At 50.1% G+C, this 12,346-nt stretch overlaps 1 protein-coding gene across 5 annotated transcripts in view; it reads left to right on the top strand.

Annotated features, from left to right (window-relative positions):
• DYM (dymeclin) overlaps positions 1-12,130 on the top strand; it is a 400,054-nt gene extending 387,924 nt beyond the window's left edge. For 4 of the 5 annotated variants that reach the window (XM_055559056.1, XM_055559054.1, XM_055559053.1 and 1 more), the window contains one exon: positions 11,724-12,130. In XM_055559056.1, coding sequence (XP_055415031.1) covers positions 11,724-11,873 — 150 coding nt within the window. In that variant the 3' untranslated portion in view covers positions 11,874-12,130. Of the gene's footprint in view, positions 1-4,547; positions 5,431-11,723 lie in introns of those variants that run through there. The other variant, XM_055559057.1, reaches the window with a different exon arrangement.
• Positions 12,131-12,346: the final 216 nt, after the last annotated feature.

Below are 12,346 nucleotides of genomic sequence, written 5' to 3'. Positions count from 1 at the left end.
TCCCAGCCCTCGAGGCCCCTCTTGTCTTCATCCCTCCTTTCCAGCAGCATCCCCAGCTGCTGGCCTTGGAGCCTGTGTCCAGGCCCGCAAGTGTGCCGTCAGCCTCAGTGTTGGCTCACAACGTCTCGCCACAAGCAATGCCAGCTTCCTCCCTGCCCCCTCCCCCCAGCCCCTACAGGTCAGTACCCACTTGTCAAGGCCTGTCTCAAACTCTCCCTGTAGCAGGAGAGCCTGTTCTTCCTTCCTGCTCCTGCAGGCTGCCCTACCAGCACCCCTTCTCCCGAAAAGAGAGAGAAATTTCAAACGGAAGACATCCCCATTTCATGACCCCCTTTAACCTGGACCTGTGAGAGAGAGTCTGACTTCAGACTCCAGCAGGCTTCAGATTCTGGCTGATGGTGTGATGGTGGAGAATTCATCGCAAGTATAGGCTCAATCTTATATTGTATCTTTCTGTTTTTCCTAAGAGTTTGTTTTGGTTTTTTTTTTTTTTTTGCCACCAGTCACAGAGCCATTAGTGTCCCTTGTAATCTCAGAGGTGGTCTTCTGGCCGGAGCTTTCAAAATATTCATAGGTGTCCACTCACCCTGGGTCTCCCAGGTGGCGCTAGTGGTAAAGAACCTGCCTGCCAATGCAGGAGACATAAGAGACGCAGGTTTGATCCCTGGGTTGGGAAGATCAGCTGGAGGAGGAAACAGCAACCCACTCCAGTATTCTTGCCTAGAGAATTCCATGGACAGAGGAGCCTGGCAGGCTACAGTCCATGGAGTTGCAGAGCCAGACACTGAGCGACTTAGCATGCCTGCTCACCTTGTAGCTCTCTTCCCAGGGAGATCCCGAAAGTGCCCGCTGCCTAGCCAGCCATCGTGCGCTTAGACACGCAAGGTATCAGGACTGTATTCTGAGCCACCTCATGACAGACATGTCAGCTTTGTATCTCTTAATTTATCATTTTTAATAAATGGCCCTTTAGGGAATTCCCTGGCAGTCCAGTGGGTAGGACTTCACGCTTGCACTACAGGGAATGTGGATTCGATCCTGCACCCCACACGGTGCAGGCGGAAGTGAAAGTCGCTCAGTCATGACTGACTCTCTGTGACCCTGTGGACTATACAGTCCATGGAATTCTCCAGGCCAGAATACGGGAGTGGGTAGCCTTTCCCTTCTCCAGGGAATCGTCCAAACCCAGGGATCCAACCCAGGTCTCCTTCATTGCAAGTGGATTCTTTACCACCTGAGCCACCAGGGAAGCCCAGGAATGCTGAAGAGGGTCACCTATCCCTTCTCCAGCATATCTTCCCAACCCAGTAATTGAACCCCGGTCTTGCATTGCAGATGGATTCTTTACCAACTGAGCTATCGGGGAAGCCCCCAAAAATAAAATTAGATTAAAGTAAAAACAAATGACCCTTTCTAATTTTCTATACTTTGAATTTAGTTTTTCATTCACTTTGAAACTAATTTGCGTAAAATAGGACTAGTCCACATCCAGTGTTGCTGTTTTTCACAGGCCAGTGTTTATCTCCTTTATGTCAGTTAACAATAATATTTGATCCATTTACAGTGGATTCCATCACACAAAGAAGAGCCTGCAGTTCAGGCTTGTTCAGATTGTAATTTAGCTGAACTGATCATATGGATGCTTCTCATAGAGCTTGCCATTCAAGCCCACCCACGGTCGTCTGACCCAAATGTTAGCCAGTCTGCCTGGGGCACGTCCCTTGCATCTTGTGTCATGCTCCCACCATTCTTATTCCTCCTGCTAACTTATCCCCCTGTTAGAGGAGCAGCAATTATTCCTTTTCCTTTCCTCCTTTCCTCCAAGTGTAATGCTTTATATAGAGTTGGCGCTCACGTCCTGTGTTTAGTTTAAGGACCCATTCCTGAGGGACCCAACATTAGACAGTGAGATTAAATCAGGGAAGGAATAGTAGGGAAATTGGTTCCTCATCCCCAGTTCACCCCACGATAAAATAATTGTGTGTAAATGCCTACCGGGATATCTTATGACGGGATCTTGAAATCAGTTTGCTTTCCATGTGCACAGAACCTGACCACCACAGCCCCGGGCATGCCGCTAGCAGCAACTCACCTCTCCCACCCCGTGCCACGCCGTCTCCCAGTAGTGACGGGCTGCCTTGTTGCCAGCCATCACCCATCACTTGTCTATTCAGAGGCTTGATAGCGTCTTTGAAAGAATTTTTTGTAATGTGCTGTCTAGCTGTTTGATTTTAAATCGCACTAAACTTTTTGGAGCCACGCCAGGGACTTGCTAGAGTTTCTGATGCTATCTATATAAATGGTGGAAGGGGGAAAACTCCATTGAACTTTTGCGGTAATAAAATTATTGCAGTTGAGCCCTACATCTGTTCACTGAACTTCCTGTGGGTTTCCACCAGATCACATGGCTGACAGCAGAGACAGTCTTTAAAGCGTTTGGTCTGCTTATTATACCCGAGTCTCAACCACCAAATCAGACCTTTGCTTTGTCTCTGGGCTGGGCGTCCGGATGTCCCACTGCGGTGGGTTGATTCACTGGAACTGATAAAAAACATTCCGGCCAAACTCGAGAGAGTCTAGCATTACCTCTGGCTCCAAAAGTCAAAACAACAAGATTGTTGTAAGTAGCTTTGGATTGAGACCAAGCCCTGAGCTTGAGAGATGGGTTTTCCCTCCTTGTTGAGCTGAGTCACAACTGTCTCAGAAGGAGATGGGTGAACGCCTGGGCCTGCGGTGACCAGCTCCCCGCCCTCTCCTCACCCCTTCTTGCCGTAACTGTCACACCAAAGCCCCCATCCCCCCAGAGCCCCCTCCTCTGCTTTCCCGGATCTTCAGTGGGTTCTCAAGCCCATCTACCCAGGAGTCCCTCACTGAGGCCCAAAGAGGGGCGCTAGAAGGCAAAAAAGGAGATGAGGTAGACAGGGGAGGACGGCTTCAGAGTAGGGAAGAGCCTGGTGGCCTGGGCCCTGCTGACCAGGTCAGGAGTGAAGATGCTCTCAAGTAAGGAACCTGGGCCTCCCTGAGCCAGCACAAGATGGCATTAGCATTCTTCACAGGCGAGAAAAGAGCAGAGGAAAGAGTGGCTTTTTCTAGGTTGTTGATCTGACATTCAGACTATGACATTTCTTGGGCTGAATCTTTAACAAAATGTGTCCCCAGTGTCTTTAGTGTAAATAGAGCTTTTTGTCTTTCTTTTCCTTAGCTCTCAGAGTTCTAAGAGTATTGTTGTTGTTGCTGTTCAACTGTTAAGTCGTATCTGACTTTTTGCGATCCCGTGGACTGCATGCAGCACACCAGGCTTCCCTGTCCTTCACTGTTTCTCCCGGAATTTGCTCAAACTCATGTCCGTTGAGTCAGTGATACCATCCAACTGTCTCATTCTCTGTACCCTCTTCTCCTATTGCCTTTAATCTTCCCCAGCATCTCTTTTAGTTCAGTTCAGTTGCTCAGTCGTGCCCGACTCTGCAACCCCATGAATTGCAGCATGTCAAGCCTTCCTGTCCATCACCAACTCCTGGAGTTCACTCAAACTCGTGTCCATCAAGTCAGTGATGCCATCCAGCCATCTCATCCTCTGTCGGCCCCTTCTCCTCCTGCCCTCAATCCCTCCCAGCATCAGTCTTTTCCATGAGTCAACTCTTTGCATCACATGGCCAAAGTACTGGAGTTTCAGCTTTAGCATCAGTCCTTCCAAAGAACACCCAGGACTTATCTCCTTTAGAATGGACTGGTTGGATCTCCTTGCAGTCCAAGGAACTCTCAAGAGTCTTCTCCAACACCACAGTTCAAAAGCATCAATTCTTCGGCACTCAGCCTTCTTCACAGTCCCAACTCTCACATCCATACACGACCACTGGAAAAACCATAGCCTTGACTAGACGGACCTTTGTTGGCAAAGTAATGTCTCTGCTTTTGACTATGCTATCTAGGTTGGTCATAACTTTCCTTCCAAGTAGTAAGCATCTTTTGATTTCATGGCTGCAGTCACCATCTACAGATCTCTTTTAGAGGAGCACATTTTTTTAAGAATGTCTGTTTCAGTCTCAACCCAGGTGGGCTCGCTCTCCGGCTCGATAGACAGGGAGACGTTGGGAAGGGTGTCAAATTCGGTGCTCCTTGGACAGGGTTCGTTATGCAGAGGCTGTGCTCCCATTCAGTCAGATAGACTGAATGGTGTTTTCCAAACTCTTATGATTTATGCCTATTATTCGCCCTTTTAAAATCTTCCCAGTACACTGTCTTAAAAACAACTCATTGCGGGAAAGAGAAAGCTTTTTACCTTGTGCTTTGTTACATTTGTTTTGTTATAGCCAATCCTGGAGAAAATGCTCTGTTTTTCTTACTGTTTATGCTTTATCCCCCTTTTCTGAACCTTTTAAGTGCTGGTGAAAAATTTCAAGCAAATAACCCTCAGCCCACTTGTTCCCTTGAGGAGGGAAGAGCTGGTCCTAGAACTCGAGGGGCGTGCGCGTGTACTGTCTGCAGTGTTTGGGTTTTGCTAGTAACAGGAATGTGTCCGTGCCACTCTGTCTCTGCTTGCTCTCTAGGTTGCCCTGTGTCCAGTGGCACACACTCCATGGAAGCAGCCACGCCTGGGACCTCAGCCCGCTTAGCCACGAGCTCTCAGACCTCAGCAGGCCAACCACAGCCTCATGTGTGTCTTGATTGTTAAGCATTTGAGGAGTCTTAGCCTTTAAAACCCAACTGTTGTCAGCCCCCAGGACAGCTCAGGAACCTTCAGATATTGACCCTCTCCGCTGAGACTGCCCCCAGGTGATGCCTGCCTGAGTGGCAGCCTGCAAGTGCTTGACTTGAGGGCTGTCCCTCAACCCAACTCATCCAGCCCTTTTCTCCAGGTGGACCCAGCAGAGCCTGGGGGGCATGCAGAGAATCCCAAAGTGGAGCCCTTACTGGGGTCATCTCATAAAGTCACACCCAGGAGACTCAGAAGAAGCCCAGGGCCCTTCATTTTCTACAAGGCGAGAGAACCGAGTCCTGCAGAAACGCTGTGACTTGCCCCATGCGGCTCAGCCTGCCAGTGGCCGAGCAGGAGAGAGCCGACGCCTCCTGACCCCCAGCCCCGGGCCACCTGGGCTCCAGAGCTGGAGAGCAGTCCCATCCGCTCCCGTGAGGACGCTCAAGCACAGAGGGCTAGTGACTTAGCGGCTGGGAACGCAGAAGAAATGCTTGAGGTTCTTTATCATTACTAGAGAGACGTGAAAACCTCCCGTCCGTGTGGGATGTAGACATTTTAAACAAACGCACAGCTGGGTCCCTATCCACTCTGAGGGGCACGCAGGGGAGAGGTGTAGTTTTGTTTGGCCTCCAGCTCCTCCGCTTCCTAGCTCTGTCCTCTGGCGTCTTATTTGTCCTTTTGAGCCTTGGTTTTCTTATCCATTCGACATAGTTAATAAACGTATGTCACAGGGTTATGTGTAGAGTTGAAGTCATGCACTCATTCATTTAATTCGTTGTTCAGCAAACGTTTCCTCAGTGTCAGTGGTATGCCAGATGCTGTCATCTTAGCGAGGGCCCTGCCTTCCTGGGACCTGCGTTCTGGAGGGGAACAGATGGTACCCAAGTAAACGAACACATATGCAAGCTCAACCCCGATGGCTATGAAGGAGACCAGCCGACGAGCTGAGAGGTGCTGCTGGTTAGTGGGTGGTCTTGGGTGAAGTGACCCACGACCCTGGCCCCTGGGCACCCTCGTTGTGTCCCTTCCTCAGAGCGCCCCTGCTGGGTGGGCTCTGTGAGCTAACAGGAGGCCTGGCGTCCCCACTCCTGGCCACCGCAGCCTCTCCAGCCGTGTCCTCTCGGAGCTAGACGCCACACCCCTGTTGGAGGTTGTTGCGTCTGCCACAGAATTATCCAGGGAGACTGATGTCAAATACAGCTTTGAGGTGACCCCTCTCTTCTCATCAGGATGGCTCTAAACTCCCCTCAGAGCCAAGCCCCACCTCCCTTCCGGTTAAATAGCTGCAGCACAGGGATATGCACAGACAGGAAAGCATGCATTTGTTCATATAGCTCTCGATTCAACAAGTGAGGATCCAGACAGACAGAAGGTCATTCTTCAGAACCTACCTTTGCTGTGACCAAACTTTGTTCTTTAAAAACGTTAATGAAGAGAAGTCTGTCGCTTTTAAGCCATTTGTCAGTGCATTTCCCAGGTTTTTATGTGGGAAGGCTCAGGTTCTTTACGTTTCTATTAGTATTAACAGTCAGGAAATGGGGTTGCCAGGTTAGAAATGTCCACGTGGATAAAATATGAGAAATGGGCTTAGGACAAGGCCAGAGGTGGTATTTCTAGACTTCGGATTTTCTTACTAAAAGTTCTAAAATAAGAGCGTACCTTATATTTGCATGTCACTTTAATGTCAGTAATAATAGCCAACATTTATTGAGTGCTTCATCTGTATTAGGCACTTAATCTCATTTATGTGAAGTAAACAGAATGGTTAAATTCAAAATCTCAGAGTAGAGTAAACTCTTATCTTTTAAGAGCCTAAGTCGGAATGAGGATACAAGACTTTTCCCAAGTCACCTGGCTTATCAGGAGTGGACTCCTGGCTCTTAAATGCTGAAATTATGCACATCTTATTCACAGCAAGTTATTAGTACTGTGCTTGCTACACAGTAGGCTCTCAGGAAGTTTTGCTGAATAAATGAATGGATGGATGGATGAATGGGAAAAGCTGGGGCTAGAACTCAGATCATGCGCCTGTTGTTCAGATGCTTTTTCTAGTTACTTCAAAGATTAAATGAGTAACTATATGTCATGTGTTTGAACATGCCTGCCATGTAATAGGTAATCAGTTATGGTAGCTATAAATGTTATCCATAATCTCAGAATTGATTAAGCTTTGATGGAGAACTTGTATAATCATTGATCAGCTTGAAAAACTTCGTAATGAAATACATGTCTGCTATTGTCAAGTAAGCTTTATAGTATTTCATATTACTTTTATGTATTATTATCTATGGATATTCACCTGGGTATTATCCTACATGCAGGTTTTGTATACTACTCTCTCCCGAGTGAGATGGATTATTTTGAAGTAAACTCGCGCAAAAATAAAAACAAGGCATTTTCAGCTTCGTTTCTACCAGGTGGTAGAAAGGGAAGCTGCAGGGGGTGCCAGGCGCGTCTCCTGGTGGCCTTTTCCTGCATCTGGCCCAGCTGCCTGTGACCTAAAGGCAACATTTGGCTCATGACTCGTCCTAACGCGAGAGTCGTCAGAGTTTCCCCCAAACCATGAGGGCAAGTAGACTTGGTGCCAGCCCATGAACGCAGTGCCATCCCACTGAGCAGCTCTTGCCTAAGTTTCTTTAATTTAATTGGAGGGAATTCTTGAGAAAGCAGTTTGCTCATTTTATTTCCATCCCACCCTCCCTGTAGGGACAGAAAGCAGTCTCGGGTAAGCTGCCTCATGTCCTTTCCTGAGGCCTGCCTTCATAGGAAAACCCCTGAATAGTCACTTGATGGAGAAAAGGCTTCACATCTTTTAGTCATTTTTGTCACTAACAACCAGAAATGCGTCGTATTGGTGACATTCCCACTTAAAAATGAGGGATGTTATTATTCCAGCTGAAAGAGACATTGCTGTGTTGGGGGGCAGGTGTCAAGCCACCACCTCTGAGCCCCCAGCCCGCTCCCTCCCCTCATAGACAGTGTTAAAGGTTTTCTAGAGCTGAGGCCACTCTAAGAGCTAGGACTTGCATCCTCATTATTAGAGGGTGAAGCTTATTTCTTCTTCACGCACACAGTCCACCATACTTTCTTGGTTCTTTTTTTTTTTTTGGCTGTGCTAGGTCTTCACTGCTGTGTGGGGGCTTTCTCTAGTTTCAGAGAGCGGGGGCTGTTTTCCTGTTGAGGCCTGTGGGCTTCTCATCGTGGCGGCTTCTCTAGGTGCGCAGGCTTCAGTGGGGGCTGCACTTGGACTCAGTAGTTGTGGCTCTCGGACTTAGGTGCTCCGAGGCATGGGGAGCTTCCCGGACCAGGGACTGAACTGGTATCCCCTGCATTGCAAGGTGGATTCTTAACCACTGGACCACCAGGGAAGCCCCACTTTCTTGATGCCTGACATCACTGTGGGGTTGGTCATGTCTTTCAGGACCAGCAGTGTGTGTGCTAGGCTCTATCCATACAGTGAAAGGGCCCCTGGAGCCTTGGAGAACTGGATCTGGGACAGAGCAGTTGGCTGACTGTGGGATCTCTTGTCAGACTTTCCCACCAAGTCAGACCCAGACTCCAGTCCTGACTCCTCCCCACATGCTGTGTAACCTGAAACGGGCCAGTCAGCTGCTCCAGGCCCCACCTCACCTTCCGTCTGTGGAGTTGGCCATGTGGGCCTCGCCAGGACACCGTGGTGACTGACCACGACACGTCAGGGGAGCTTCTAGACCGGCCTGGTGCTCAGGGAGTGCTCGGTTGGTGGCAGCCGCTCACTGCACCCTGTTGCTACAGATGCAGGTTTTTCATGGAAAAGAAGATCATTGTGTTGCTACCTATAAAACACCCAGTTCCATGACAAAGACCTTTTGCCACCTCCACGAACCCTGTCCCCATACCTGAGAACTCCGTGCCAGGCCAGAAGCGATGCAGAGCACGTGAGGAGGCTCATCAAGCATGCCCGGGCCCCAGAGACCACCCAGCTGCTGAGCATCTGTGGCACGCCCAGAGACTGTGGGCCCAGGGTGGGAGGAATCCCGCAGGATGGAAAGCCGGGGGACCGACCGAATTCCAGTCAGACCAGTAAGTGCCAGAAGTAGTGCTGCGTCCCCCGCTGCTCGTGCTTTGTCTACCAGACTGACCCCCGGAGCCCAGCGGAAGAAGTTGTCCCCGTGCACCAGAACCAACACGGCCCTCAGCACACCCCGAGACTGTTAGCCTGCACTGAGGAGAGGAGAGAACTGATTCGGAAACACTGGTGCCCTGAAAAGGCCTAGGTTTGCATTAAACCTGAATCATTTTGCAAAGTATGGGATAAAATGTATGAGGGCGGATATAGCGGTAGGTAGGGCTGAAGTCTGGGCCGCTTATAAATCCCATTTGTGTATAGACTGTATTTACTGATGCCCTGGGAACCGTGGAATAAAGTTAGTTTCCATTAAAGCTATAACAGATGGGGACTGTGCCATTGTGGTATGTTGAGGTAACAGCCATGACCAGAGGACCCTCCTTTCCATGATTTCCTATACATTTTGCTAAAATTTAACTCAAAACTCTTACTTGCCACAAAGCATTTCCTGCTTAACCCCGCCCCACAGTCATCATTCTGGAACTCTGAGGATCCAGCATTTAGATGTTTAGTCTTAAACCACTGCACAGGTTATCTGAAAAATCTCTTTAACTCTGTGTGAAAGTGAAAATGTTAGTCGCTCAGTCGTGTCCAAGTCTTTGTGATCCCATGGACTTTAGCCCACCAGGCTCCTCTGTCCTTGGGATTCTCCAGGCAAGAATACTGGAGTGGGTAGCCATCAGGGGATTTTCCCAACCCAGGGATCAAACCCAAGTCTCCAACATTGCAGGCAGATTCTTTGCTGTCTGAGCCACCGGGGAACTCCGTGTGTGTAACTCCCTTACTCCCTCCCCCCTCTTAGCCCCTAACCCACCACCTACCACCACCACCCCTCCCCCGACACCCTCACTTTTTGTTTAAAAATTTTTAACTCATTTTAGTTCAGGCTCATTTTCCCTTCACCAGGACCAGGCCTTGTCCCCTCCAGTGCCTTCTTGTTCTCCACTCTGTGATCAAGTGGTCCCTGCAAAAAGCCTCTCCCATCAAGCCCCCCTTCTGAGACCCTTCAAAGGTTTTAAAGGACCTTCAAGCGGAGGCCAGGACTCTTCATGCGACTCCATCCTCCCCTCTGGGCCTGCTCGCCAAGGCTGGCTCCCCGACTGTCCCTCTTCTTGCCTCCAGCAAAAAGCGCCTCATGCCTTCCCTGCCTGCTGTTCCCTCAGCAGGCGCTCGCTTCCCTCTTCACCTGGCTGCCGCTCCACCTCCCGCAGGCCTCTGTAGCCACTAGTCGTCCTGTAGTGGAACTCCCTTCTTACTACAGTAGGTTCCCTACATACAAACCTTCAAGTTGCAAACTTTCAGAGATGCATTCGATGTACATCAGACAGAAGTGAAATTGCAGCTCGCCCTCCATCTCCTGTTGCTGACGATCCTTCACCTTGGCCGTCTCCCACCTCCTCTCCCTCGTGCAGCCAGTAATTCTTGCCTGGCACTCGGTGCCAGCCCGTGTGCCAGCTGTGCTATACCACTGTGTTCTTCAAAGCGCTGAACTGGGAGGTTAAAAATGTTTCCTTTAAATTGGGGGTTTTTTCCTATATTATTTGAGAAGTATTGTAAATCTGTTACATTATAGTACTAGGTAGCCAGTTGTGGCAGTTGTGTACCTAGGCTAACTTGGTTGGACTTACAAACGTGTTCTCGAAACAGAGCTCATTCATATGTAGGGGACTTACTGTACTCTGGTATCATTGTTCTGTGGCTGCCGCTGCTTTGTCCCTCTGCTCCACGAGAAGGACCCTTCTGTGAGGACAGGGACTGTGCATCCTGAGGCCCTGATGCACACACTGCCTGGTGTGCAGAGGAGCAGACATTGAAGCAGTAGCGTAATGAGTGAGTGACTCACTAAGGGAGGTCGACTACCATAATACACGTGAAGTATTTAGCATTGTGTCTGGGACGTGATTGGTCCTTATGTGGCTGATTGCTTCTTTGAGTCATTCATCAAATCATTTGTTAAGTGTCTGACCACTCTCTAAGGGGACACAGCCGCAAACACGGTGAATTTAGAATCCCTGCTGTCGTGGGCCATGCGTTCTGTGTGTGCGTCTCCCTTCTTCTCTCTCTCAGCCCTCCCCTCGACCTTCTGGGACATTTGCCCCTTGTCCCTGCCCCACCTGGGACACAGGTCACCAAACTGCAGCCACTCCTGCTGGTATCACCTTGGCCTGGGAACCAGCCCCACCAGGGACCTTTGGGGACCCTGGGCTCCTTGGCTGCCAAAGAGGTGGGGGGACATCACTTCCCCTGCCCTGGCTGGAATAATAGATCAGGAGTAAGATTAGAAAATGAGAAGCCCAATCCTGGTGAAATACTGCGGTGAAAGTGCCACTTCTAGGAATCTGCACGTGTTCTTCCTCCTCACCCGGGACTGCAGAGTGCAGCCAGGCCACCCGGAAGCGTGGCAGAGCCAGGCTCCCCTCTGCTGCCCGCTCCGCAGGGCTGGAGTGCCCCCACCTCACCCCCACCCGCCACGTCTGCCCAGGTCCATGGCGCTGCTAGCCCGCATAGTCAAGGCCAAGGAGCTGTGGGCGGGGACGTCCTTGCCTCCAAGGTGACCCAGCCCTGAGAGGGGAGGTGTCTCAAGGAGACGCAGCCAACAGGACTCCAGCCACGCAACAGTCTCTGCTTGAGCACTGTCTGCCCTGGGCAGGGCCTGCTTTCCTGCCTGATGTCTTTGGCTTCGCCTAGTGACCTGTCCGGGCCCTGCTGCTCTCAGCACGCTGACGTCCCTGACCAGGGCCGGTGGGCTTGTGTGCCCTTCCTGCGGGGGATTCACCCGGCCTCCAGGGGATCATCGGGAGGCTGGTTCTGTGGCCCAGGGCTCCCAGGCCCCCTGCGCCCCCCACACACCGTGTACAAACTCCTGCTGCTCTCGCACAGGCCTCTGAGATTGATCGCCTCATCTTGTTTTTGTTGCAGAAATTTCCAGAACTGAAGTTCAAATACGTGGAAGAGGAGCAGCCCGAGGAGTTTTTTATCCCCTACGTCTGGTCCCTGGTGTACAACTCGGCAGTAGGCATCTACTGGAACCCACAGGACATCCAGCTGTTCACGATGGATTCCGACTGAGAGTGGCCCGTTCGCCGCCCCCCACCCCACCCGGCCTCCCCTCCTCCAGCCACAGCCCTTCTGCTTATGTTCTTTCTGGGGAACGGAGGTAGACAGATTCCCTGGTGCGTCTTCTATTAAAGAGGATCACACAGGCGTGTTTCCCTTGCACACGTGGGTTTGGAGAATTGGTGCCAGTTGGCAGTAGATCATTCAGTTTAGATTATAGTACAAAAAGTGGGAGGGGGTACGCAACCATAATAAATGTAAAAACCAGCTATTTCACATGCAATCTTATTTCTAAACCAAAAATCTAGAGCTTTTCCAGGAAACCTGATGCCTTAGGCACATAACACTTTACCAGTGCATACTTCTTTTTCTTTTCTTTTTTGCATGCTCAGGATTTTTGTTTTGAGAGTGTGTGTGTGTGGTGTGTTTGTGTTTCAACATTGAGAAATATCAATCTGAAAAGATGACAGGACAGGAATGAATAA

Source organism: Bubalus kerabau, chromosome 21 (genome assembly GCF_029407905.1).
Source record: "Bubalus kerabau isolate K-KA32 ecotype Philippines breed swamp buffalo chromosome 21, PCC_UOA_SB_1v2, whole genome shotgun sequence".
NCBI lineage: Eukaryota > Metazoa > Chordata > Mammalia > Artiodactyla > Bovidae > Bubalus > Bubalus kerabau.
This window is presented reverse-complemented; position numbering and strand designations above follow the sequence as displayed.